This window comes from Etheostoma spectabile, chromosome 3 (assembly GCF_008692095.1).
Source record: "Etheostoma spectabile isolate EspeVRDwgs_2016 chromosome 3, UIUC_Espe_1.0, whole genome shotgun sequence".
In the NCBI taxonomy this organism is placed as follows: Eukaryota; Metazoa; Chordata; class Actinopteri; order Perciformes; family Percidae; genus Etheostoma; species Etheostoma spectabile.
The window spans coordinates 30,444,430-30,471,864 of NC_045735.1; the positions used below are offsets into that span (position 1 = coordinate 30,444,430).

A 27,435-nucleotide genomic window follows, 5' to 3' on the forward strand; every position below is an offset into this window, starting at 1 on the left:
AGTCTCCTGTTTCCTGCCTGTAGTTGGGTCCTGTACAGCAGCCCGTGCGAGGCTGTCCTGGAGACCCCGCGCTGCCTGCACCGCTATCGTCTCGGGTGAGTTTGTTACAATGTAGAGATTTCTCTATTAATCCAAATAACTGTAACAAAGCTGCAATATTCGCGCACTGCAGCGATGCCGCAAACTGCACAGCTATTGTAACCGAAACGCCACGTTGCTGCACGTCCAGGCAAACATAGCCATTTTCAACCGAATTCCCAAGCATACCCCCTCATCCAAGACTATTCCAACATTTACTCATATTTTGCTTGCAAGGAGAGAGATAGCTCGCTACGCAATTGCGTTTACACTTCTAAGCAAACAGTACTATTATGTCTCGGTTGAATTGAGGTGCCGCTGTGCAGTACGAGTGTTAAAATTGTGTCACTCGGTGGTTTGTTTTGAATGTCAAAGGCTCAAGCTAGCTGTGCGTCTGAATATTGTTGATAGCTGGGTTGGCTTAGCAGGCTAGCTAGCTAGGCTAACGAAATGCAACCCAGATGCATCAAAATGCTGGAAATGGAGGTGAAACAGGGTTATGAAATTAAACGTTTAATAAAATTAGAGTCTTAAGTCAGTCGCGTAGCTGTTATATACTGTGTATTGTAACGAATCGGCCAAATATGCATGCAAACGCTATTTGAAAACACTAGCTAGCATATAGCAACTAGCAAGCCGCTTGCAGTATCCATTCATATCCTGCGCACTGACTGCTCTGACCGAGTAATGGCTACAATCCACTGCTTTTTAGAGCGGCAACTGGGGATGCGCCCCCCTCATAACCACGGTTATATTTGTGTTTGGGCATGTTGTTGACTTGTTGTTTTGGTTTAGCTGGGAGTGTTATGCACATTTGTTAAGACTTATTAAAGGGATAACCAGCACTCTAAATATCGGGTTGTGTGAAAACCGCGCGTTTTCAGTTTGTTGTGTATTGCCAGCCGCTGTTTTCTCAGTGGTAGCAAACATAACTTCTGCTTGATCTCTTGAGTTCATAACAGCAGGTTTGTTTAGAAGGTTTTCTTGTTATTATTCAGTGTATGTATTCAAAGAAATACTTGTTAACTTACAACTGATGATAAAGACGGTCTTGTGTGTTCTGAACCCATATGTTGCTGTCATGATTATACGTTTTTATGTAGTGGCATAGTTGCCTCTTTCTCTGCTTAATTCTCACAATACCTACTGCAAGCTCCAGAGATGTGTGACATCTGGAGGCCGTGATGCATCACTTAGGGCCTAATGAGTAATAATGACTCAAAGCATTACATGTAATGCTTTGAGTCATTATTACTAATTTTTTGAATGTGAAATAGAATTGTGGATTAAAGAAATTATTCACGCATTGATTTTAAACAAAACATACTAAAATAAAATAAAACTTTATTTGTCCTGAGTGAAATTGTTGTAGGCCAACAGCAGTTTCGGTACTAGGTGTGAAAGAGTAAAAATAAACAAAATATAAACTAGGGATGTTTCGATCCGATACTGACCTCAGATATTGGGCCGATTAATGACTCAAATAGCTGGTTCGGCTATATCATTGACAATGGGGCCGATCTATTCAATTCTTTGTTTATATACTGGAATTTTAATTCCTGTTTTTTTTTTGGGATTGGAGTCATGAACAATGTGTTGCTAAATTATGATTCCTGTTCATTTAAAAAAATAAAAAAATAGCAAGTTTCTTGTACACAAGGGCCTAATTATTTTAATAACAAATTCAGTACTTTTATATGTACATATTTATTTGTTACATTTTGTTATACAAATTTAGGAAAGTGTGCATGTGTAAGCTGTGTCAAACTCAGTTTCACTTTGGGCCACACTGGAAAACTAAAATCACATCAAGGGCCATACATGTTTAGTTTATTGACATGTTTTTATTTAATCCAAAAATGTCAGACACCTTTGACTATGTTATTGCACGTCTCATATACTCTTCTCATTTACAGCTTGCTCGTCATAGAGCCCCAAAAAAGAAACTTAACCATCAAAGAAAAAAGGCAGAAAAAGCGAGCAAAAATTGCTAAAACATATAAAAAACATTACCAAAAGTGACCTACTTCCACATACTGAAGCTTTTTAATTAAACATTGGTATTGGATCAGTACTTGGTATCAGCTAATTAACCAACTACCATCGAAGAGTAATTAAGAAGCTTAATTAAAAAGTTATTTGGATCATAATACCGTCTTCTGTGGTATATTGGGTGTTTTTTCCTAGCACTAGTAAATAGGGCTACCACTTTCTTTTCATTGGTGATTATTTGCTAGATTATTGGATTAGTTGTTTGGTCTATAAAATATCAGAAAATTGTAAAAAATAAAATAAAAATAAAAATAGATATATAAGCCCAAGATGACATGCTCAAATGTCTTGTTTTTTTCCACAAATCAAAGATACCCAGTTTACTGTCACAGAGGAGAGAAGAAACTAGAACGTAGTCACATTTAAGAAGTTGGAATCAGAGATTTTTTTTCTTCATAAAACATGATTTAAACCAATTAATCTATTATCCAAATAGTTGGCCTATAATTTAATAGTTGAAAGTTGATTCATCTTTTGTAGCTCTACTAGTACAAGAGCAGTTTAGCATCAGCAGAAAGAGAACCATCCATGCTTAAATAATAATTACATAAGTATATTGTGCAGAACTTTGCTTGAAGAAGCCAACAAAAGTCATTTTTGTTCTTGACTATACAATGATTGTTGGTCGTGAATAACCATGTTACGTTGCTCCTTATAACACTTAGAGGAACATTTGCAGGTTTGTATCATCAGATGTGGATAACTCCTCCTAAATCAGCACCTCACTGTCCCAATAAACAACCAAATACCTAACTATGGAGCTAGCTTGAATAGCACACAAAAAAGTGTTAAAATATATATGATAGAAATAGAACTGTGCATATGTTGGAAATATTAATTTTGGGAAGGGATAATGTTGTTGTTTTTTATTGTTTTTTAAAGAAGTATTGATAATGAAACAATCAGTGGACTTTAAACCTGTTTTTAATCCTTACAGTTGTCATGGATGATGAAGACGGCAGGTGCCTTCTAGATGTAATTTGGTAAGTTTTTGTGTGATGCAATGCAAGACCAGTTTTATATTGAACTCTCACAACTTTGACTCTTCTTACCGTTGTGAATCACATTGTTTTCTCTTGCAGTGACCCAGAAGCTCTCAATGACTTTCTTCATGGATCTGAGACCCATGTGAGTATGAGAGAGAAATAAAACTGAATAAAACCACATGTTAGGCATGTGATTTATAGCTTTATAAAATGGGTTTGTAATTGTGATGAGGAGTCTTAATTGTGTGCATTTTAGTTGGGGCCCGCATGACTTTGTATTTAAGTCACTTTTGGATTACACGATGCACCCTGAAACCCACTTCCCTCACTGCTTTTTCCTTTATTCTTTTTGTTACTGCTTCCTTGGCTTAATGGTTGTTTTTGCTTTTTGATTGCACCATTTATGGTTTCAACCCGCCTTCCCTTTTTATGAGGCTAATTCACAAAATGAGAAATCCTGATACTAACGCTTCCCAACCCTGTGTTATTCCTTTCATTTTGCCCTTCTGTCGCTTATCTTTTCACTGGTTCTTTACAATCTGGGTTCTCTGGACCATTTTCTGTCCTTTCCTTGCCTTCCTCCTCTGTTTGATGGTCTCTGTTTCTCTGTCCTGGTGGCTTTTGCCTGCTGGTTTGGGTGCCTTTGGTTTCTGTCTGTCCTATCCTGGGTGGGTGTGTCTGTAGTTGGACACTGACGACCTATTGGATGGTTCGAGTGACCCCTCCAGCTCGTTCTTCTCTACCACTGGGGTGAGTAAAATCCCCCAATCCTCCTCCTCCTGTTTTCTATCCATCTGTGTAGCATGCATCTCCAAATACCCTCCCTTTCCACTAACATATCCACACTCTACAAGCTTTGATTTGCAAGAGGGTTTTTTGTGGGGGTTTCATGTCTGCATTTCAGTGTTGACTCAGGTACACTTCTCTCCATCACATCTAGCCATCAGATTCATCCATCACCTGGTTTCACTTCTTTCCCGCTTTCCTTTAAAGGGCCATGTTCCAGAGGTCCAGCCTGCAGTCCAGCTGTCGGCCAATGAGCCGGCCGGCCTACCCAGAGTCAGTGTTGACCTGGACTTCCTGGAGGATGATGACATCCTGGGAGGATCCCCAGGTGGTGAAAGTGGGAGCAATGGCATTGGGACAAATCACGAGCCATGCGACATCCTGCAGCAGAGCTTGGCTGAAGCAAACATCACAGAGCAAAGCTTACAGGAGGCAGAGGCTGAGCTGGACCTGGGCTCCTTTGGAATTCCAGGCCTTACGCAGGTGGTACAGACACTGCCTGATGCCAGCCTCTCTGGGGCTGGAGGCACTGCTGTTGGTGTAGGCATAGGTGTTGGGGGAGCAGCAGCAATTTTCCCTGGGTCAGGCCCGAGCACCACTGCTACTCCTCCCAATGCTGCAGCTGACATGCTGGGGTCAGTGCTTGCTCAACAGGGCCTTCAACTCCAATCCCAGGTCATGAACAAGGCCATTAGTGTTCAGCCATTTATGCAGCCTGTGGGCCTGGGAAATGTGACACTTCAACCCATTTCAAGTCTCCAAGCTCTTCCTAATGGGAGTCAGTCTGGACATTTGGGTATCGGACAGATTCAGGTTGTGGGTCAGCCCACAGTCATGACTATCAATCAGTCTGGGCAGCCAATCCTAGCTAAGGCCATGGGTGGATACCAGCTGCACCAGTCTGGGCAAGATGTATCAGGTGCTGGTTCTCAGGCAGGGCTTGGAGGCTCAGGGGGTGGACTTCTGATCCAAGGTAACAAAGCCACTTTGGGATCTCCAGCTTTAAATGGACCGGCTGTTTGTGTCAGCAGCACAAACAGCAGCAGTGGCGGCACAATGACCCCTGCTGGGCTAGTGGGCTTTGGCAGCACCACTCTAAGTTCAGGAATTGGACACCAGACGCAAAACCAAGGCCAAATCATGCAGAACGTGATCATCCAGCGCACACCAACACCCATTCAGCCTAAACCCCCACAGGGGGGAGCCATTCAACCGAAACTTTTCAAACAGCAACAACAGCAGCAGCAGTCACAGCCAGGACCCCAACCGCTGCAGAACGATGCCCACAAGGCTCTAGGGCTGCAGCAAATTCCAGTTTCTGCTGCTCAGAATGTAGCCTTCCTGACAGGAAAGCCAGGTTCTAACGTTGTCCTGAGTACTCAGGCCTCAACACAAGGCCCCCAGTTTCAACAAACCCTATTCAAGCAACAAGCAGCACAACCATCGGGCAAGCCTCTTAGTGTACACTTGTTAAACCAACAGGGCATCGTAATTCCCTCTCAGACTGTTCTGCAAGGTCAGAACCACCAGTTCCTCCTGCCACAACTACAAGCAGGTGGGCAGATCCTGACCCAGCACCCTGGGGGGCACATTATAACTAGTCAGGGTCCTGGTGGACAGCTCATTGCAAACCAGATTTTAACTGCAAACCAGAACATCAACCTGGGCCAGGTGTTGACTTCACAGGGCCACCCCGGGGCTGCCCACATCCTCTCTGGATCTATCCAGCTCCAGCCTGGCCAGATGGGCACGCCCACCCTCTTTCAAATGCCCGTCTCGTTGGCCCAGAGTCAAAGCCAGACACAGACCCACACTGTCTCAGGTCATGCCCAGACAGTCATACAAGGCATGCCCATCCAGAACTCCCTGACCATGCTCAGTCAGGTGGAGGGGCTGAGCCCCGCAGTCAGCCTTCAGCCAGCCCTGCAGCCTCAGCCAGGCGGAGTCCCCAGCAGCACAGGAGCAGCAACCATGGCTCCGGGCCAGCCCGGAGAGTGTGTTACTGTTCTGGGTAGCTCCACGGACCAGGCTGCTCATCCCACTCAGCAGCATGCACCACAGTCCTCTATCCTCGCCATGCAAACGGCATCCTGTGTGTCCACGGCTACCACAGTACCCTCCTCTTCTCCGTCCATGTCTGTGCCCACCTCGTCCTCTGTCACAGCAGTGGGGCTGGTCCCCCATCAGGCGCAGCATAGTCCAGGGAGGTTACTGTTCACCAACCAGGGCTCCAGTATGATTCTGAGCCAAGAGTCTCTGCAGATGTTCCTGCAACAGGTCAGTGTTCCATTCTTTGCATGTGTGTGCTTTAATTGTGTACAGTTTAACATTGTCTTTAAAAAATAACATGCACGGAGTGTTATCTTGGTCTCACCCTCTATGGTTTACTATTTTACTCCTCCTTCCCTCCAATCCCCCTCCTCCTTTCCCTCCCTCGTCCTGAAATGGTAAATGTACTCCTATCAGGAGCAGCACCACCAAACAGAGAATGAGTCCACCCCCTCTGCTGGCGTTCCAGCGTCTGTAATCGTCAGCAGCAACAGCGTCACTGCTCCGGCCCCCTCTGTCCATGACAGCCAATTAACTGACTCTTGGGTGGGTCTGAGCCACAGCCCTCCCCCTGGCCCCTCCCACATGACAGCAGTGGTAAAGCAGGTAGAAATGCCCCTTTATGTTAAGCCCCGCCCACTTGTTGCTGCTGCTGCCGCCACAATGTTAGGGTATCTTACCTTTCCCTGTCATTGCTCTGTCCTTCTGTTCTGCACTAGTCATTGCTTCATTGGCTCTCACAGTTGCTATGCAATTCCTAAGCTCAAAATTGTCTCGCTTGCAGCTTCTGTGTGTGTCTAACACCGCTCTGTTATATGTAAAGGCATGGTCAGTTTTCCACATGTATGGTGTGTCAGTTTGTCCTTTTGCGACATAGCTGTGTGCACCTCTTATAGAATGTCAAAGTCCAGTTCTTGTTTTTAAAGTACCCATATTAGGGAAAAAAAATCATTTTGTGTTAGTTATTTTGTGTCTCTGGTGCTTCCACACGCATACAAACTTGAAAAAAAACTATGCATGCTTTTTTGAGTGAGATTCAGGTTTCTGAATGTCCTCTGTCTTCAGTCTCCGGGTGAGCTGTTCCAAATCTGCATGGCTTCTACGTCACTAGAGGAGACGAGGTGGCTAGCTGTAGCACATACTAGCGCTAGCATGCTAGCTCGTTCTCAATGGCAAAACACTGCTACAACACACACTAGTTTACAATCCTCTACCAAAGAACTACCTCCACGTCCCTGCTCTGCAGGTATTCCACAATGTCCCTCGTCTAGAAACAGTCTCCCAGCTAATCCTGCCTTGGACTGACCAAAGTTGGAGAAAGTTATCTAGCTGATGTGATCTTACCTACTGTAGCTACTACGCATGTGTGACTCCCAACAAAGATAGTATAGATAGTGAAATGTCTCACTCTGTAGCTAAAACAGAGACCTAAACACACACAGGGTGAAAACAGGATCTGCAGGAATGTGCATTACAACAAAAATATGTTTTTTGAAAATAAAACCATGTAAACCTATTCTGGTACAACCAGAACCTGGAAATAAGCATAATATGGGCGCTTTAAGTGAAATTGTCAAACTAATTTGGTATGTTTTTTATCCATTCCACTTTCTGTATTTTGTAACAGAACACTAAAACCATGCTCATGCTTTTAACAGTAGAGCTACCAAGGTGCCAAGTGCAACTCCTTCACCTCTTTACTAACACTCAATCATCTCACCTTCATCTGTTGCGTTACTGGCCAATGACTGATCAATCAACCACACCCCTCAACACCGTACTTAAAGTTTAGACTCTCATCTGCCGCTCCCCCTTGTGACCTGTGGTCGGACCAGTGTTGTACCCCCAAACAATAATTCATGCTCCCTTGTCCCCAGTCCCTGCAGTCTTCAGATCACCTCCTACGTCTCCATCACAGCCCTGCTGATCTCTTGACTTCTTGCTTTTGTCAACTGTTTTTTTCTTTTTTGGCTCGCCAACTGATCACTGCTCCCCTTTTATGTGTAATCCTCCTCAAATGCTAGAAAAAAAAACAGTGGGCTTTTTCTACCTTTAGTTCAGCAACTACTAGATTACTAAATTCACTTTGCTTTTGTATTGTTTGATGTCGTTTTACCCACGTTTGTGTGATTTTCAATCGGGAGTTGGGCGATAATTCCATATAATGATTTTTCAGTGGAATTGTGATATTGATCATGTGTTACCATTTTACCGCTGTGCAAATCAACAATTTGAAGCAAAGTATGATTACACCCCAACAATAATAAGTTATTGAGGGGTTTGTTTTACATGTGTAAAGAGTTATGTCTTATGAAATGCATAACAATAGTTAAGTCATTGTATTTAACATCATTTCAGGAACTTGTCATATTATCATGCATGCATTCGCATGCATATTGCAAAATATATTTGGATTCCTGTTAAGATTCTGATATTGAACCATATCGCCCAGCCCTATTAGGTATCTAGTCAAATGTTTAACTATGTACTATTAATCATATTTACTATATACACTGTGTGCATGCAGAACTTGGAGTGTGTGATTTTTGCACTTGATCTTTTGATTTCCTCCTGTGTTAAAATATTTGTCTGCATTCTTGAACTAAACAAGTAATTCCACTTCTTTAGGTGCCCTCCAGTGGACATCAGCAGTCCCTGATCCAGGGCATGTCCCCCTCCCCGGCCTTGTCCACTCACTCCTCGGCGCCCCCAGTCGCGGTCAGCCCGCAACCTTCCCACTCTCCTCTCACTCTGAGCCAGCACATCCAGTCACCGCACCATCAGCAGCAGTCGCGTCCTCCCTCCCAGCCGCAGCCACAGTCCCAAACGCCCTCCCGCTCATGCACCCCCTCCTCTCACCCCCAGCTCTTTATTGTCCACAACCAGATGGCCGAATCCCCCCAGCCGGCTCCGCAGGGCCAGCAGCAGCACACACAGCCCCAGCACGCACACATTCAGGTTCAGCTGCAGCTGCAGCCTCAGCCGCGGCCTGCCTCTCAGCCCGCCCCTTATCAACAAGACATGCCTCCGCTGTCCCAGTCGCCCAAGCCGCCGCCTCCTTCTGCGCCGCCCGCCCCACACCAGTTCACCGCTCCTCCTGTCAGCACTTCTGCCGCTGCTGTGGTCAAAGCCCAGGTTCCAATCCCGGGCCTGACGGCAGAGCACCAGCACCACCTGCAACTAGTCGCTGCACAGATTCAGACGCTGTCGGCCATCAGCCAGCCCTCGCCTCAGCAGAAACAGCTGCTGGACAAGCTACACCAGGTATAGTCCCAGTTCACCGCGAACGTCTCTTCATGAAAACCTTTTGTGGAATATGCACGCAATGAGCAGTCTCTCCAGTAAAATAGTCTTGTGTATTTTGACATCCCATGCTGCTTTTTGATACTCTGTTGTATCCCAGTAAATCTGCGCGATGACTTTCTCTGTCATTTTACCTGTCAATCATAAACTCAATTACTCGTTTAGTTGTTTGGTTTTTAAAATGTCAGAAAATGGTGATCAGTGCTTCCCAAAGCCCAAGATGAAGTCCTCAAATGTCTTTTTTGTCCACAACTCAAAGATATTCGGTTTACTGTCACGGAGGAGAGAAGAAACTACAACATATTCACATTTAACAAGCTGGAATCGGAGTATATATGATGAACAAAATTAACTGTATATTGTGTTTTATCTGATACAGCTCGTACTGTTGTAGAATGTAATACAGGCAATGCATATATGTGGCTGTGTGTATTTTCCACCATTTAAGAGCCAAAAACATCCCATAAGCTGCTACTTGCAACCTGATATGTTTTCCTACTCTTTTACGGCGATAAGGTAAACGTTTATTGTTCCCAGACGGGGACGTTCGGTTGTTGTTGCAGCAGTACAACCAAAACAACAGAGATGGACATAATCCATGCGATAAAGTGACACTGATGTGATTAAATAGCAGCAGATATATTGCTATACAATCCTAATTTAACAGAATATATTGCAATGGTCAATGAAACATCTCAACATAGTATAATAGAAAGAATGGGTGAAATGTAGGCCTGAACGATTTTGGGGTAAAAAAATCAAACTGCGTTTTTCCATACAGATATTACGATTCACTTAGTGTTTTATCTAAATATTGCACCTTCTAAGATCATGTTATAAAATGCAACACAAAATAATTGAAAAAACAAGGACATTTCTGTAAACAATGGGATATGTAACTCTATTCCAGCCTTTATCTCACGAAAAAACAGTGGAGGAGGAGTGAGAGGAGGAATAAAACATGTGAAACCAAATGTTGCACCAAACATTCAACCAAATATTTTTTTTTTAAATTCACATTTTATTAACCGTGGTCTTTGCGATTAGCTAAACCCATTCGTTCACATCACAATATCGATTTGAAAACGATTAATCATTCTGCCCTAGTGAGCATCGTTTTGATTGATCATCTTACCAGTACAAAGCAGGAGAGAGACGGCTAGGCTTGAACTGTCCTGATGTGTGTCCAGGTGCAGCAGAGCATCGTGCTGCAGGCCAAGCAGGCTGCTCAGCCTCAAGCCGCCGGTCCGTTCAGCTCCCAGCAAGACGTGCCTGTTGATAAAGGGGTGGTTGCGTCATCGGCCAGCGCTGGTCCGCCTGCTCAGCTTCCCTCAGTGCTGCAGCAGATGTCGGTGCTCGTCAAAACACCGGCTACAGGTTCGACACAGTTTATCCCCAATGATTCCCAATGGCAGCACCCTGTGCACACCTTGAAGTAGTTCCCTTTTTTTTAATGGTTTGTTTCCTCTCGTTTTAGCTTCAAGTGACTTACAGGTATTCTCAGGAGCCCAAGGGCCAGCTGGAGCAATGGCGAATCAGACTGTCACTCCTTCCAGCCTTAACCAGCCTGCACAGGTACAAATCACATCTCGAAGCCAATTCCTTTCTAGGATATGCATGGTGGTCATTGTGCACTGTGAGCTAGCGGTATTAATATCTCCCACAATTCAATACTGAGTTTTAAAAGGTTTAAAAAAAATGTGTACTTAAATGTATTTTGTCACCGTCTCTTTCCTGATTTTTTTTTTTTTCTTTTTTCCTACAGGTTCAGCCAAAGCCAGGGGTGATCAGCTCAGTGGGAGGGATGACTCTGGGGAAAGGTGGGATGCAGATACAGGTGTTAGGTACTAGTCTTACTCAAATGCCTGCTCCACAGCCCCCAGCTCCAGTACAAACTCAGGTAAAGGATTGTCACTGCATGTTGTTAGCAAGGTCCTAAAAAAACTGCCTCCCACTTTTAAGCTTCAGCCGGAAGGTGTAATCTCTTTGTTTGACGTTTGTTCACGTCACAGACAACAACAATGAAGATGCCTTTCAGTGCAGAGCCCAGCAAAGAAGCCAGGTGTGTGCCGCGAATGCATTTTTTTTATTGCCTTACATTACCTGTCTCGTAACGCAGTTTTTCTAAACCGTATTTCTTTATCCACGCCACACTGCAGGATGCTGGAACAGCTGAGGAAACAGCAGGGTTCAGTGCTCCACCCAAACTACAGTGCCCCTTTTTACTCTTTTGAGGACACGATGCACAGACTGCTGCCTTACCATCTCTACCAGGGAACTGCCAACTCTTCTCAAGATTATCAGAAAGGTAACACAATCCATAGCTCCCTGTGCAACAGTTTGGTACCATATTTTCCCTAATTCACAGTCTTCATGAACGGGTTGTTTCTCTTGCATAGTGGACGATGAATTTGAGACGGTCTCCTGCCATCTGCTGAAAAGGACCCAGGCGATGCTGGATAAGTATCGCTACCTGCTCTTTGCGGAGTCAAAAGTAAGTTTATAAACCAGCATTCTCACCATATGCATTCCAGTCGTGTTCCTCTTCCTGAACTGATGTTGAACTGATGGGATTGTTGGCGTTTAAACCCGAGCAGAGACTGGGCCCCTCGGCAGAGATGGTGATGATTGACCGGATGTTCATTCAGGAGGAGAAGATTGCGTTGAGCCAGGACAGGATTTTGGCCAAGGAGAGACCAGGTACCCTAGCACTGTTTGTGGCCATACATGAGTTTTGTGTAGGGTTGGGTACCAAAACAGATATTGCCAAAATCGGTTATGGTTCTTAAACGGCCGATATCTACCGCACCGAATAGCAACGCGGATTTCTGTGCCTAATGTCGGTGCCACTTAAATGCGGGGGAAGAAAATAAATGATTCCCGACCCTTGTTTTGTGGTTGTTTTGATCTAAATTAAGGTATGCTAACGATATAAATCTGTTTGTTTCATTGCAGAGGAGTTTGTGGCAAATGCGCGCATGTTGGAGAATGCAGTTTCATCCCAACAGAAAGCACCTTCTGCTGAGCCCACATCAGCGAGTGGAGGCGTAGCCGCCGCTGTCCCTGCTCCAGCGCCTGCAGCGCCGGTCCCAGCCCCTCTCTCAAACCCCGCCCCAAACCCTCCTCCTGCTCCCACCCCGTCTCCATCTCCTGCTTCCGCTCCAGTCCCTGCTCCTGCTTCAGCTCCAGCACCTCCTCCCGCCCCCACCGCCACCCCTTTCCCCCCTACCAAACTGGTCATCAAGCATGGCGGAGGCGGAGCCTCTGTGTCCTGGTCCAGCGGCGGTCCCCCACCTCCAGTTGCAGTGGGCAGGCTGGCCGAACCCGCCGGCCAGAGCTCCTCCTTCAGTCGCGCTCCGGCAGCATCGCCCGACGACGATGACGCCCTCCCGCAGAGAACCAGCAAACCGCCTATGAAGACCTACGAGGCTCGCAGGAGAATAGGCCTGAAGCTGAAGATCAAGCAGGACCAGACAGGGTTCAGCAAGGTGGTCCACAACACTGCCTTAGACCCTGTGCACACACCTCAGCCCCAGCAGAGCGGCCAGTCCACATCCCAGCCTCAGACTCAGCCCCAGGGCCAGGCTGCTGTACTGCACCCAAAGCCCCGCCCACTGTCAACTTCCCCTCCCACAGTAATTAGAACTCAGTCTCCCGTATGCACTGCTTCCTCTGCCTCATTGGTTACCACAGCAACCACTCAGTCTAACCCGCCACTGAGAGGTACTGTTCCCCCCAACGCAGCCCCATCTTCCTCTACCTCTACCTCCCACACTTGGTCGTTGTCCTCCTCCTCCTCCACTCAAGTGAATGGGTCGTTGGAGCACCACGACGGGGGCGGGGTCAAACACAATTCTGCCTCCACTGCCACGCCCTCGCAGACAACATGCCGTCTCCCCCTTAGGAAAACCTACCGGGAAAACATTAGTCCCCGGGTCAGACCCGGTGTTCCAGGGGGGGGAGACGAAAGTTTGTCCTACCCGAGACCCACGCCATCACCCCCCCAGCACGATGCCTCATCCCCCCCCTCAGAGCGGACAGTTATAGCCAGTGTGAAGGTGGAGAAACGAGGCAGAGATGCCTCGCATACCCACACAGAGTCGAGCCACGAAACGGGCCGTTTAAGGAGTGCAATGCAGGGGCTGGACGAAATGGACGAGGTGTTCAACCGTGGAATCAAAACCACACAGCACCACCATCACCCACAGCTCCCAGACCGGGAGGGGGCCAAGGAGAGAGGGGAGGAGCAAACAGACCAAGAGACAGATGTGAGTAAATACAAGAGGACGAGTGGGAAAAACAGACATAGGGCCGGCGGGACATTCAGAATGGACCAGCATGCCCCTGGGCCTCCCTCCCCAGAGTCCTCCTTCACGCGAGACTCTTTGCTTCCTGCCAAACGCTGCAAGTCAGACTCCCCCGACATGGACAACGCCAGCTTCTCCAGCGGCAGCCCCCCGGACGACTCTCTGAACGAGCACCTGCAGTGTGCCATCGACAGCATCCTGAACCTGCAGCAGGAGCCCTCCGCCCGCGGCCACCACATTAAAGGGGGCCACAGCAGGTCCCAGCAACACCAAAGCCAGCGCCCCGGGGGCTTGGCAGCCTCATCCCACAGACCCTCAGTACCACCCTCCTCTTCTGCCTCCGCATCGTCCTCCCTGGCCCAGCACCCTCAGGTCGGTGGCCGTGGCCACAATGGCAGCCTGGTGTCCCAGACTCAAAGCAGATAACAGCCCCTCTGCCCCAGGCCAGACTGACAAAAGGGAGTGACTGAGAGACAGAGGTGGAGGCGCGGGGGAGGGGTGGTGGTGGTGGTGGTACACTGAAAACAGTATCACTGTACTACTCTTCCAGGCTGTGTTGGCTTTGTTTGTCCATTTGAATTGTCCAGACATTTCTTTGTCATTTAGAGCCGGAGGTAGAGCCGTGATGAAATAAGATAACAATGTTCTCGTTTTCTTTCTTCCTTTTTCACTTTTGATCTTTTCTTTTTTCTCATTCTCATTTAGTATCCCTACATTCCTTTCATGTGGCCTGAGCACCAGTCTCTCATCCACAGCGGTTTGTCTGCTGGTTTAAACGGTGTCTCAATGAGCATCTGTCAGCTCATTTAAACAAGAAGTCAACAAGTTTTTTTATTTTTATTTAACTTGGCCACCTGCAGCTGAGAGACAGAAGAGAATATAAGTAGGTTCATACTGCAAAACGGCACAATACATAGTGTCTTCCCTTACCAGGCAAATGTGATTCTCTTGTCACAACGATATTGCTGCCCTACAGATGCAAAACAGCACATGCGAAATTGACACAGCCACCTCTTTGTCAAGAATCCATTTCCTTAGTCACACTGCTCACAAGGCAACTATCCTTTGTCTGGAAAAATCAATTGGCCTCAACCTCCATCATTTCATATCACATGCATGCAAGTAAAACATGTCGAGAAAATCATTTGTTGAAAAATTGTGAAGTTGTTTTCCTTCTCTTGGGTACTGTAGTCCTGTGCTGTCAAGATGTAAATGAAATGTAAGGAAATTCAGTTCTTTTCTGCTTCTAATGTTGATGGTGATTTTCCAGGTTCTTGTTTTTTAGACCACACACACACACACACACACACACACACACACACACACACACACACATATATATACACACCTGTCCCCCTGTAGCTTTTGTTGCCAGGTTAGGACTTTATGCTTTCAGTCAGCAGGGGGCAGGCCAGTTTTAACTGTTCATTTTCTGTGTTCTCAGTCAGTGTGTGTCATCTTTCTGCCACTGTATCCCTGCCTCCCATCTGTTTGTTTTTTGTTTGTTTGTTTTTTTAAGCCTGGTGGACAATTCAAACACAAACGCAGCACAAGCATTGAAATGGGGAAAAAAGGAACAATAATAATGTACAAAAAGACCGTAAGAGAATTTGAAGTATAGTATTACAGATTAATTTTGTATTGTATTTATTGTGTATAATGACACTTTTTAAAAAGAAATGTACATTTAGTAAAACTGTAAATTAAACCTTGCTTCTTTTATGAAACATCGCAGGTCCTCTAGTCATTTTGTCTAGCTTCAGGGTTACATTCTTTTGAATGACTAATCATGACTGAGGAGTGCCGTGTGATGGGGATGGGGCCGGGTGTGTTTTCTAACAGACTGCCAGCAGGCGGTGCATGGAAATGGAAAAGTAGGGCTGGTTTGTGCGCATCATCGCCTGAAGGTTCACAGAGTTTTGGGAGGAGCAAGAGGGGGGGGGTCGCATCTTAAGATGTGTGACGGGTTACAGTAGTTCTGGTAGAAAGAAGGAAAAAAAAAAAATGCCAAATGAAAATCACAGAGGAGTTTGAGGCTACAGCTGGAGGGGTGCATCACGTGGTTGTTATCGTTCACAATATGCATAAGAACACTGAAGGTATGTCATGTTTTAAAAAAAAAAAAAAAAAAAAAAAAGACTCCACCCAAATTATTTATTCAACACCCCTCCTCCAGGTCCCCGCCCTCTGACCACAGCTGTGCTCATCCCTGCCCTGAGCAGAGTGTTTGTGCTACCCACAGTGTTGCCAGGCATCCCTTGAGGAGGAGGTGCATTAAAGTTGGAGAAGCAAGCCAGGGGAGAGTGAGTAAGTTGGCCTCAGTGCGGTGTGTCTGTGTCTCACTGTTTGACTTGTGCTCTTTCAGCAAGCAGAGTGAGGAACCTTTGGCCAGATTTGGAGCTCATCTGAAATACATTAAACCCCCGGAGAAGAAGGATCGTCTGTAATCTCGCTGCTCTCAGGGGTTTATACATGTAGCAGCAGCTCCTCTAAGAGACTGCTTCTGTCTCCTCAAGTCCAAATATTTTCCAAGCTCCAGAGGGCAGGACTGAAGAGAGAGAGAGAGAGAGAGACGCTTTGACTCTGTGCTTTCTTCATAATAACTTGGTAAATACTCTTTTTTTAACTTTAACATTGCTTATGATAATCACCTTGTATTTGACCTTGTACTCAAATATTATCCAGATTGTTATAAAGTAGTGGAAACTGAGACTTGGTTCTGTTTCGAGTCACGACTTGGCTGCAGAATGATTGGGTTTTAAGTTTTTGTACGGCTTTTTTTTCCATTTCTTCATTTGGATATTAAAGTATGACTCCCCTGCTACTTGTTGCTCCTGCATGTTACATTTCTGCTTCTAAGGCCAACACTGTTGCAATTGTGGTGCACAAACCCACAAGGCATTTTCCACCACCCTTAAACTTTCAAAGTTGATCCCAGAGATTGAGACGAATGTCACCGGGAGCTTATAGAGCAACTGGAACTCGTACAGCTTGGCTGGCACAGTGCTTTTTTGTATGTAATGGCGGGCAAACCGCATTTAATGTCTCTCCTGTAGATATCCAGAGTTCGCCATTTTGACAAGAAGTCTTTCCACACTGGTCTTGTGACATGTCAGGACTGTGTTGCCTATTCTCCTCTGGGCAGATTTCTTTTTTTTCTTCTTTTTTTTTTTTTTAAAGGGATTTGCAAAAGGGAAGCTCTCCACAGATGAGTGAATGTCTGCTGACACGTGTCTTACCTCTGTGCCTTTTGTGTCAGTCTGCTTCTCATAATGAGTTGTGCCTTCAATTCCTAATCCAGTCTTTCCATTCATGTAGACTACAGTAATAAAAGGGTTACCGTTGTCTTTCCATGTATTGACCACCCTCCGATGAGATTTTTTTTCTCCATTAAATGAACAGTTAAGCCATGCACACGTTCCATGTCTGACTAAAAGGAACTTCAGGGGGATAAATGGGATGCCATACTCATTTCACTATAAGAAAATGAGCTGCGCCTGTGCAGATCCTGACGCAGGGTTTCCAGTGTGAACACCAACTTTTTCCAGACATGCACTGACAACGCTTGGCCGACTCCTGGCGGGCTGAAGCTTACTCCAGATTTCACATCCCTACTCTAGGTTGTGACAGACTTTGATTACCAGATGCAAGAACCCTATGCATTTTTTTTTTGTTGCCAAATAGACTCTCTCTCATTTTCTGTTGGTATTAACCTCTACCTGTCTTATTTTCTGTCCATATCACAGGGGCTGAAAGTGATCAGTGTGGCGACTGTTGTCAAAGGGAAAGACTTGAAACAAAACATCGGCCCTATCATTCCTCGTCGTGTGCACGGGAGGTTTCAAGGACAAGTGAGCAGCCTTCACACAAATACAGGAAACACCTGAAGGTTCTCCAAGGTTTAACCGCAGGAAATACAGTTCCAAACGTCAGACACACTCTGCCACTTTTTTTTTATTTTTTATTTTGTTGTAAGAAGCTCCCTATCCTCTTGTCAGTCAGTCAACATGTCGCGCTGGGGGAGAAAAAATGTGAAGAAGGCGCCTGAGGTGATTCGCACCGTGACAGAAGGGCTCAAGTCCTTATATCGCAAGAAGCTGCTGCCTCTGGAGGAGTACTATGGTTTCCATGACTTCCACTCTCTCAGTCTGGAGGATGCAGACTTCGATAACAAGCCTATGGTGCTGGTGGTGGGACAGTACTCCACTGGAAAGACAACGTTCATCAAGTAAGACTTCCATTCCATTCATCTCAGGACACTTCACAGATAGAGTAGGTCTAACTCATTTTAGTTGATGGGCCACATCCCCCTAAACTGATCTAAAGCGGGCCAGACCCGTAAAGCTCTCCCGAAAGATCAGAAACCATCTGCCTCGGAGTTTCTTGTCAGCTTGATGTTGGCAAACGCAAGTTGCTTCTGCTACGGCAGCGTTCTAAGGCCATAGTAGGAACAAAAATAATTTTACGGACCTGGGAGAGGGGTAACATTTTAAGAAAAAAGTCAAAAAATTACGGAAAAAGAACTCTGATGTTGTTTGAGATTAGTGATAAATTTGGAATTGGAATTAAAGCTATAGTGTGGAGTTTCTGTCTCCCCCATTAGGAATTCTAAGTAACAAAACTGTTGGCGCGTTCACATGATACAAGCCTTTCGTGATTGGGCACCCCAACACCCCCTCCCCCCCTAACCCTCCCTCCTCCATTTGCTAGTAGCCAAGGAGGACGCGGAGGATTAAAAAAAACATGATGTACTCTTCAGAAGAGGTCATTATCTTCACTTGAGTTTCTGCACGGAAAGTCGCCGGACAACACAATCTTCTGAACATAGCCATACTGAGGCATACAGAGAGAGTTGTGTGGAGCTGTTAGTCTTGTGTCTTAATTAGCTTTGTAACAACTCATTTGGCCATGGCTTGAATGTAACAGATGTTTATTAATAACAAAAAGTTTTGCACTGAAGCTTTAAATACTTCTCTGCAATTTTCACACTTGCAAAGTCATCCAGTGGGCCTGATTCGACCCTTTGCCGGTCCAGTTATGGGCCACAGGCCGTATTTTTGACACCCCAGGTCTAGACCACACTCTATATATATATATAATTTACAGAGACCCAACATTTCCCCCTCAAGAGCAAGCACTTTGTGCGACAGCATCGAGGAAAAACTTCCTTTAAACATGCAGAAACCTCAGTTATTGGTTTTGGTCCTGCAGTCCTGCATTAACCATTTGTTCACTGTTAACATTTTTTGCGTGATTGCTTAATTTATTTAAGAACCAGTACTTAAATCATTTCGAGCTATATGTGTGATTGACAGGTATCTACTGGAGCAGGACATTCCTGGGAGCAGGGTGGGACCTGAACCCACCACCGACTGCTTCACTGCCATCATGCACGGGGAGGTGGAGGGAGTCATCCCCGGGAACGCCCTCATCGTAGACCCCAACAAGCCTTTCCGCAAACTCAACCCTTTTGGGAACACCTTTCTCAACAGGTGAGAGCAGGGCTGTTATTCCCAGTGTGTTGTGTAATGATTCCACTCAGGGAGCCAGATAGATATTGGCATCAACTGGACAGACTTTGTGTGAGAGAACCCAAGAAGGAGAGATAACAGAACATTTTTTTTTTTTTGCTCTTTGGAATTTCAAGTCCTTGTGCCAAATTTCAGAGCGGGGAGGCACTTTCCTTATTTGTGGAAAAATGGAGAAAGGGAGCGACATCGCCCGAGAGGGTGATGAAAGCTGATGCGCTCATGCGTACATGGCAGATAGGAACTGCCATGTACGCACGTTGAAAGAGGAGGTCAGAGGGCGCCACAGCCCCTCGGTGTAAAGACAAACAAATGAAGTCACAGGCGTTTTAAGGCTCAGGAAACCTGAGAAAGCTTAACATTGAAGTTTTTTTTTCCTCTGCTCTGTTTACTGTGGGGGCGGCCAAATTTCTGTGCATGTTTTTCCACTGCAAAGAAATCACATGTTATTACAAAAAAAAGGCTGTTAGCTGTCAGGGACATGGCCATGCAGGCTAGATGTGAACACACAGTCCAACTATTGATGGAGCTCTAACGTGAAATGTCTGATGCCAGTTTTCCAAAGTCCCTATCTCCCTCGCCAGGGTGTGTTTGTGAACGCAATTGCGTCTCTCCTTTTGCTTTGACTTCCTGTTCTGGGACCGGCGGGCTCGTTAAGTTCATAAGTCGCAGGAAGTGGTGTTGTTGTTGTAAGCCACACATCATTAGTGGGGCTTATTGTTTGATTCTGGCTGTGGTGCTCATTTTCCTTCAGGAAGCCCTCAGCAATGAGAGGCCTGCTTGAACACAATGGCCTGTGGAGGGAGAGGTGAGGGGTTGGGGGGGGTGGGGGGGGTGCTGGAGAGGGCAGCTTCCAATCTGCTGTCTAGATCACATTGGCTTTTTAGAGAGTTAACTATTTTCCACATGATTTAGATGATGTCCTTCTGCACTGTTTTCAAACAAAACGGACCTCTCTGAACTTAGTCTTTAATGTTATTGGTCACTGGTTCCCAAAGTTGGGTCTGGGGACCCCCCCCCAGGGGTCCTTGAAGGCAGGGCTGTAATATCGTAATATCGTGTTATGACACAAGTGTTGTCTTTTCCTGCTTTTAAAGGCTGCATCACAGTAACGTGATGTCATTTTCTGAGCTTACCAAACTGTTCTAGCGGTTTTATTATTTGCCTTTACCCACTTTATCATTATATCCACACTACCTCTGATTATTTATTTTGAATATCATTGTGTTCATATTTTGTGAAAGCGCCATTTGTCAACCGTCCCTGCTGGTCATAAATGTCGTGATATTTAATTTTGTCCCTATTGCCCGGCTATACTTGAAGGGGTCCCAGCAGTTCCCTAGCAAAACAGGGACTAATTTGTTAACTACGATTCCGATTCCATCCATAAGTAACACAATGGAAGAATTTGCGACTAGTACGGTCATGGGTTTCATATAATTTCAGTAATAAAACCTCTAAAAGCAAAACTCCTATCATGTGCGGTGCCCTGGGACGAAAACTTCTGAAATGGGCATCCGTGGTCTGCAGCTTAGGGGTCCTTGATGCTAAAAAGTTTGGGAACCGGGGTGCTTGGGTAGCCCTCAATCCTCGCCGCAGTGGCTGCAGGTTTAAATTCGACTTGCAGCCCTTTACTGCATGTCACACCCCCCCCCCCCCCCCCTGTCATGCCTAATGGGTGGGGGGGGTGCAAAAAAATCAATTTACATTCGTATTGCGATTCAAGCTCTACAGATTCAAAATCGATTCATAAAAATTCCCAAAATTGATACAAATTATTTTTTTTGTAATGTATATACTATCACATGGGAAAAGTAACCACATTTACATACTGTCAATCGTGATTTTTAATTGAGAATCGTTTTTGAATCGAAAATTGCCTATTGAATCTTGAGCCTAAAAATCAATATTTAATCGAATCATGACATTTTCTGAATCATGCACCCTGCAGGTTTAAATTGGACCTGCGGCCCTTTGCTGCATGTTATGCCCCCTCTCTCTCATATGTCTAAGCTGTCCTGACAAATAAATTCAGGCCTAAAATGCCTTTAAAATAAGTAGTTTGGGAACCACGAGTAAATGGGACTTTTCTACTGTGTGCGCTGATGCAAACACCAGGTTCCAGTGCGCCCAGATGCCCAACCAGGTTCTGGAGAGTATCAGCATCATCGACACGCCGGGGATCCTGTCCGGGGCCAAGCAGAGAGTGAGCCGAGGTGAGAGACGCGACAAAGGTGAGGAGAGGGAATGGGGGGGGGGGGGAGGCCTGCAGAGACCATACATCCTTCAACGTCGGCTCACAAACTCATCTCCTTGGCACGCCTGGCTAACCCATGGGACCAATCTACTCTGTCACAATAACACTTGGCAGCGGGGGCAAGAAAACATCTTAGCCGCAGCCATAAAATCCTAACCAGGAACAGAGACGGCACTGACGAAGAGTCTGTCAGCATATCGGAAGGAATGTTCTTTTGAGAAATAACATATCATCATCTCACAGTAGTTCTTCACTTTTTCTATTCATCCATGCTTTAAGTAACCCATTATCACTCAAGTCAATCTGCATGATGCAATTAATACGAGTCAGTGCATCAAAACCGTGATAAACAGATTTCCTCACTTACCACCGGTGGGGTCTTGCAGATGGTTTTGAGTTTATCTGCTGAGGTGTTGAAATACTCCCCCCGCCCCCCCAATTCAATGGAGGTGAATGGAATGTAGTTTGTGGTGCTCACAGCAATGCGATAATGAAAAACTCAACTTCAACATGTCTTTCCAGAAAAAAGAAAAAACGTTCCAGTTTCTCTGGATAATCCCGTATTTCTTTGGTAAAAAGTAGTTCCAGTGACGTCTGTTGGTTATCCAGAGTAACTGGGGCATTGTTTTTGGAAAACATGATGCAATTCTCTGAGCGCGACAATTTCAATTCAATTCTATTTATAGCGTCAAATCATAACCGGAGTTATCTCAGGACAGTTTACAGATAGAGTAGGTCTAGAGCACATTCTATCATTTACAAAGACCCAACACTTTCCCCTGAGAGACCATTCAGAGATGGATATCTTAAAACCAAGGAAGATAACAAACCACACCCGTCTTTTTTGACTATACCACAGACGGTAGGTGTGAAAATTAGCTGTTTTTGTCATTTGGGTGAACTGACCTTTTGAGGATAATCATGTTGATCACACAAAAATATCAAACTGGGTTTTGTTAGACTTGTACAGTGGTGGAAGAAGAACTCTGAGCTTTTACTTAAGTAAAGTAACAATACCACAGTGTGGAAATACACTGTTCATACACTAGTAAAACTCCTGCATTCTAAATGTATTTAAGTCAAAGTACAAAAACATCAAAATGTACTTCAGGTACAAAAAGTGTGTGTACTTATCATGCAGAATGGCCCATTTCAGAATAATACATTATATTATTGGATTATAATCACTGATAGATGAATGCACATATCACTACAATGTTGCAGCGGCTAACGGTGGGGCTAATTTAACTTAATATACTGCTGTGTATATACATATACCACTATATCATATTGTAGTTGTTGATAAGAATTTGTATTAGTAATCTGAATTATGCAAAGTTATCAAATGGAGTAAAAAGTACAGTATAAAGTAGCACAAAATTGTATTACTCAAGTAAACAATTACCTCAAAATTGTACTTCAGTCTTACTTTCTCTACTGAGAAAATGTAATAAATTAAATTCCACTGCTGACAGACAGAAGTTTTTCATGCATTTACATATTTTCCTCAGTGTAGTTGCTCTGGTGTTTTTAAGGATTGAATGTGAGATTTGAAAAAGTACTAAACAGCTGTGCTTTTGCAATGTAATCAAACGAGCTAAACTCATGTGGAAAACTTAATCCTCTACATTAAATACATTAAGAAATGAATTGCTGAAAATGTAGGGGGACCTGTCAGTATGGTTGGAGAGTAATATATTTTAGATATTTTCCATATTTACATAAAGGATAGTTTAATATGTCATGCATACAGTGCAGCCCTGGTGTCTGAGTGCACAGCTGGTTTAGAGACACACAGAAAAGAGGAGTTGGGAAGGGTTTAATTAATAATAATTTATACTGTTTATTGATCCCCCAGTGGGGAAATTACAATTTAGACTCTGTTTTGCTAGTAATCACTACACACAGACAGGCCTGAAATACACACACACACGCATGCTCAGGACCCATTCATGCACAAATGGAGAGATGTCAGAGTGAGTTGGCTGCCGGGCTGGACCAGCGCCCTGAGCAGAGGGGGTATGGTGCCTTGCTCAAAAGCACCTTAGGGTGCCCAGAAAGTGAAGTGGCATCTCTCCAGCCACTAATCCACACTCCATACTTTGGTCCATACGGGGACTTGAACCTGCGGCCCTTCAGTTCCCAACCCCACTCCCTATGAACTGAGCAACTACCCCTACTATTGATCGTGTACACCTTCTCCCCCCCCCCCCTCTCCTGCTTCCTTTTTGTTTCTCCTTTAGGTTTAGATAACTGAATACACTATAAGTTCATTTATCGCCGGCAATATCATTATTGCGATGTTCAACAACATTACTGCATGTTTTCCTCACATGGTGCAGCCCTAATCCAACTTTTTCGATCCAAAACAGGCTATGACTTCCCGGCTGTGCTGCGCTGGTTTGCCGAGCGCGTGGACCGCATCATCCTGCTGTTTGATGCCCACAAACTGGAGATCTCAGACGAGTTCTCCGAGGCCATCGGCGCCCTGAAAGGCAACGAGGACAAGCTGCGTGTGGTGCTCAACAAGGCCGACATGGTGGGCACCCAGCAGCTGATGAGGGTGTACGGTGCACTCATGTGGTCCCTGGGAAAGGTGTTTGGCACCCCGGAGGTTCTGCGTGTCTACATCGGCTCCTTCTGGTCCGAGCCGCTGATGGTGGCCGACAACCGAAAGCTGTTTGAGCTGGAGGAGGAGGATCTGTTCGCTGACATCCAAAACCTCCCTCGCAACGCAGCTTTACGCAAGCTCAATGACCTGGTCAAGAGGGCACGTCTGGTCAGGGTGGGTTTTATTGGCCCGGCAACATGTGTACACTAAATGTTTATTGACGGGTTGACATCAGTGCACTTTAACCCTGTTAGTTGTGTTAAAACCAGAGGCGGGGCTGGGTGGGGTGGGGGTGGTGTTCTGGGGCTTTAACTTTGTGTCATTTCCCCTCATTCTCTATGACCGGACCGGCAAATCAACAGAGAAAACGTTCCATTAATGGGGAATTATTGCCATTCATTCAGTGAACTCTACTAAAAATACATTTCAAGATCAGTAATGGCGTTTACTCCGAATTCCTAACCTAGCTGTTATGTAACTTAAAAATACTTCAGGTAGTTTTTGCCTCTTCTAAGGTGGCAGCATTGACATTTGATCATCCTCAACATTAGTTAGTTAGGTTTCAGAATAATGAAGTCAGTTGGAGAAAAGTTACATACAAAACAGGATAACGTCTACAGGATGATACTTGGCAACTATCATGTTTTTCCAAAATGATTTTCAGACATTCTACTACGTACGGCTGCATATAACTACCGTAAATAGAGCATGCCCCCAGAACAATGTCTGGCTCCGCCCCTGGTTACAACCTTGGTACGTTTTCTTTTCTCCCTCCCAGGTCCATGCCCACATCATCAGCTACCTGAAGCAGGAGATGCCTTCTGTCTTCAGGAAGGACAACAAAAAGAAGAATCTGATCTACCAGCTGCCAGTGATTTTCTCTAAGATCCAGCTGCAGCACAACATTTCTCCTGGAGACTTCCCCGACTGTGCCAAGATGCAGGTTAGTCTGAGTCTGGGCACATCTGGGAGCCAGTGACGGAAATACTTCTGTGAAACTACTGTGAGGGCAGTTCCTGCTTAAATAGACAGGCGACACCCGTCTTTCTGTAGGTTTATTTAATCATCTGAAGATGGACCCACAGCAACACATGCACATCAAGTGCATGTATGCTGGAATGAGTGAGGATAGCTGTGAAAGCTATGTTGTTATTTATCCAACTTCAGGGTCAGCGTTATCTTATCACAGAGACCCGTTGGCCCTGAAGTCTGAATAGTTCAGAGAGCAGAGATGCTGTATGTTTAACATTGAAACATGTTTTGTAAAATCATGCCAACAATTATTATTTTAATAGTGTATTCCATGCACTAAAACGGTATGTATAAAAGTTTTAAGCCACCCTACACATTATTGTAGGCCCAGTTTAATACGCAGCTTAATGTTCTACAATAGGCTATATGTAATAGTGGGTCACTGCTCCATCTCTCTTTCAGTTATGGGGTCCGTGGCTTACAAAACAATAAAGACCCCTGATCTACTGGCTAACACATTTGTGTCATTCCATTTTAAAGGAGCAACTGATGGTTCATGACTTCACCAAGTTCAAAACCTTGAAGCCTAATCTGATGACAGCCTTGGATGAGTTGCTCTCCGCGGACATCTCCAAGCTGATGCCTCTGCTGCGGCAGGAGGAGCTGGAGGCGGGCGAGCAGCCGGGCGTGCAGGGCGGGGCCTTCATCGGGACCCGCGCTGGGCCGTTCGGGGAGGGCGACCCCTTCACCATGGAGAACGGAGAGGGATGCGAGGAGGAGGAAGACTGGGTGGTGACCAAAGACAAGCCCAAGTATGACGAGATCTTCTATAACCTGGCTCCCAGCGAGGGGAAGCTGAGCGGCAACAAGGCCAAGGACTGGATGGAGAGCTCCCGCCTGCCCAACTCGGTTCTGGGTCGCATCTGGAAGCTGTCCGACGTGGACCACGACGGCATGCTGGATGATGAAGAGTTTGCCCTGGCCAGCCACCTGATCGAGGTGAAGCTAGAGGGCCACGGTCTGCCCCCGGAGCTTCCCACGCGTCTGATCCCGCCCTCCAAGCGCAGGCAGAAGGGTTCGGATGCGTAGACATGACACAAGTCCCTGGAGCTGAGAGAGACTCTTCTCTATGGGCTGTGCCGCCGTTTGTATTTGTTATCCCCCCCCACACACACACACACACTCCCCAGACCCACGTCAAAACGTTTCCATGTAATGCATTTAGAGCTGCAAATATTAATCGATCTGTTGTGCCACTCAATTAAATTATTCACCAATTATTTTGATAATCAATAACTTGCTTTGAGTCATTTGTTATGTGAAAAAAGGAAAACGTCTCTGATTCCAGCTTGTCTAATGTGACTATTTTCTAGTTTCTTCACTCTTCTGTGACAGTAAACTGAATACCTTTGAGTTGTGGACACAAACAAAGACATTTGGGGACGTCATCTCAGGCTTTGGGAAGCACAGATCACCATTTTTTACCATTTTCTTAAATTTTAGAGACCAAACAATCGACAGATTGATCAACTATGAAAATAATAGTCGTTAGTTGCAGCCCTAAATGTGTACAACTTTTTCCTCTGAGACTGATTTCGGTCTCACACAATGGAACATATTGTATTCAAGTGTAAGCCAATCCTTTGAGACTATCACAAGGACCTACTGCAAAATATTGTGTATTAAGAAGTCACATGGGTCTGGTTGCTTCATCCCTTTGGCTCCTCAAAGTTAGCTTTTCATGGCGAGCTTTAAAAATATATCTACTTGTGTTTGCAGAGCAGAAGTAAATAAAGGCTGGCGCCCTCTAAGTGAGCAGTATTCTGCTTATATTTGAAAGCATACAGAGCTCACCTTTTCTGTATTAGAACCTTTACATTGAACATTCCTTCAATGACTTGGTAGTATTATCTTGGTGATAATTTGTAGGATTATGCCATTTTCAATGATTTGTTTATAGCATTTTTTTGACTTAAACTGGCAGCACACACCTAATAACCTGAATGCGTTTCACTTTTGATGCTTCACATGCCACATTTTTGTGCATAAACTTTATATATTATTTTTGTATTTTGTTGCTGTTGGATTTTTTTGTTTTTGTTTTATGTGCAGGAGCGAGACCTCAGTTGTATCCAAGAACATGACATTCTGAGGTGAACTTGTAATTGATGATTGATATATTACTGACTACTGTACACGGCTCCACCGACTGTTCTTACGTTAACCCAATAAAGTTACCTGACTGTGTTCTGTCTCTTCAGTGACTTTTTTTAGTGTATTGGATTACACATACGCAAATACTACAGATAAATAGACACATAATCAATAAAATGTGATGTAGAGATGCTGTAAAAATCCTCAAATGGGCTCAATCTGAGCACTCTCTTTAATAAGTAAATTAAATAAAGACTTAAGACGTAAAGCACTGAGTCAATGAAAAAAAGTCCTAAATGAAACAAAGTGCACGGTACGGACCTAATAGCTGAGTGCATTTAATGTGGCACTC

General features: G+C 45.0%; 2 protein-coding genes and 1 long non-coding RNA gene across 9 annotated transcripts in view; 2 read left to right on the forward strand and 1 right to left on the reverse strand.

Moving 5' to 3' along the window:
• Positions 1–15,292, forward strand: bicra (BRD4 interacting chromatin remodeling complex associated protein). Of its 6 annotated transcripts, none has more exons than XM_032507465.1 (15): positions 1–95; positions 3,068–3,113; positions 3,213–3,258; positions 3,801–3,866; positions 4,110–6,179; positions 6,369–6,557; positions 8,580–9,215; positions 10,445–10,631; positions 10,732–10,829; positions 11,020–11,154; positions 11,267–11,316; positions 11,414–11,562; positions 11,654–11,748; positions 11,834–11,954; positions 12,210–15,292. In XM_032507465.1, the coding sequence occupies exons 2-15, from the start codon at positions 3,073–3,075 to the stop codon at positions 13,985–13,987; spliced, it is 5,661 nt and encodes a 1,886-aa protein (XP_032363356.1). In that variant the 5' UTR covers positions 1–95; positions 3,068–3,072; the 3' UTR covers positions 13,988–15,292. The 6 variants fall into 6 exon arrangements, with proteins under 6 accessions (XP_032363356.1, XP_032363362.1, XP_032363364.1 ...); XM_032507471.1 differs by having other exon boundaries at positions 11,849–11,954; XM_032507473.1 differs by having other exon boundaries at positions 11,852–11,954.
• Positions 4,342–27,435, reverse strand: part of LOC116676716 (uncharacterized) — a 24,602-nt gene continuing 1,508 nt past the window's right edge. Inside the window, exons 2-4 of the long non-coding RNA XR_004328812.1 lie at positions 24,938–24,947; positions 16,657–16,662; positions 4,342–4,352 (exon numbers count right to left, since the gene is read on the reverse strand). This is a non-coding gene — a long non-coding RNA (uncharacterized LOC116676716). The remainder of the gene's footprint in view (positions 4,353–16,656; positions 16,663–24,937; positions 24,948–27,435) is intronic.
• ehd2b (EH-domain containing 2b) lies at positions 15,774–27,176 on the forward strand. 2 transcript variants are annotated; one of them, XM_032507508.1, is made up of 7 exons: positions 15,774–16,168; positions 17,308–17,789; positions 18,877–19,053; positions 21,208–21,323; positions 23,719–24,131; positions 24,736–24,900; positions 25,470–27,176. In XM_032507508.1, exons 2-7 carry the CDS (start codon positions 17,569–17,571, stop codon positions 26,016–26,018), a joined length of 1,641 nt encoding a protein of 546 aa, XP_032363399.1. In that variant the 5' UTR covers positions 15,774–16,168; positions 17,308–17,568; the 3' UTR covers positions 26,019–27,176. The 2 variants fall into 2 exon arrangements, with proteins under 2 accessions (XP_032363399.1, XP_032363401.1); XM_032507510.1 differs by having other exon boundaries at positions 21,208–21,305.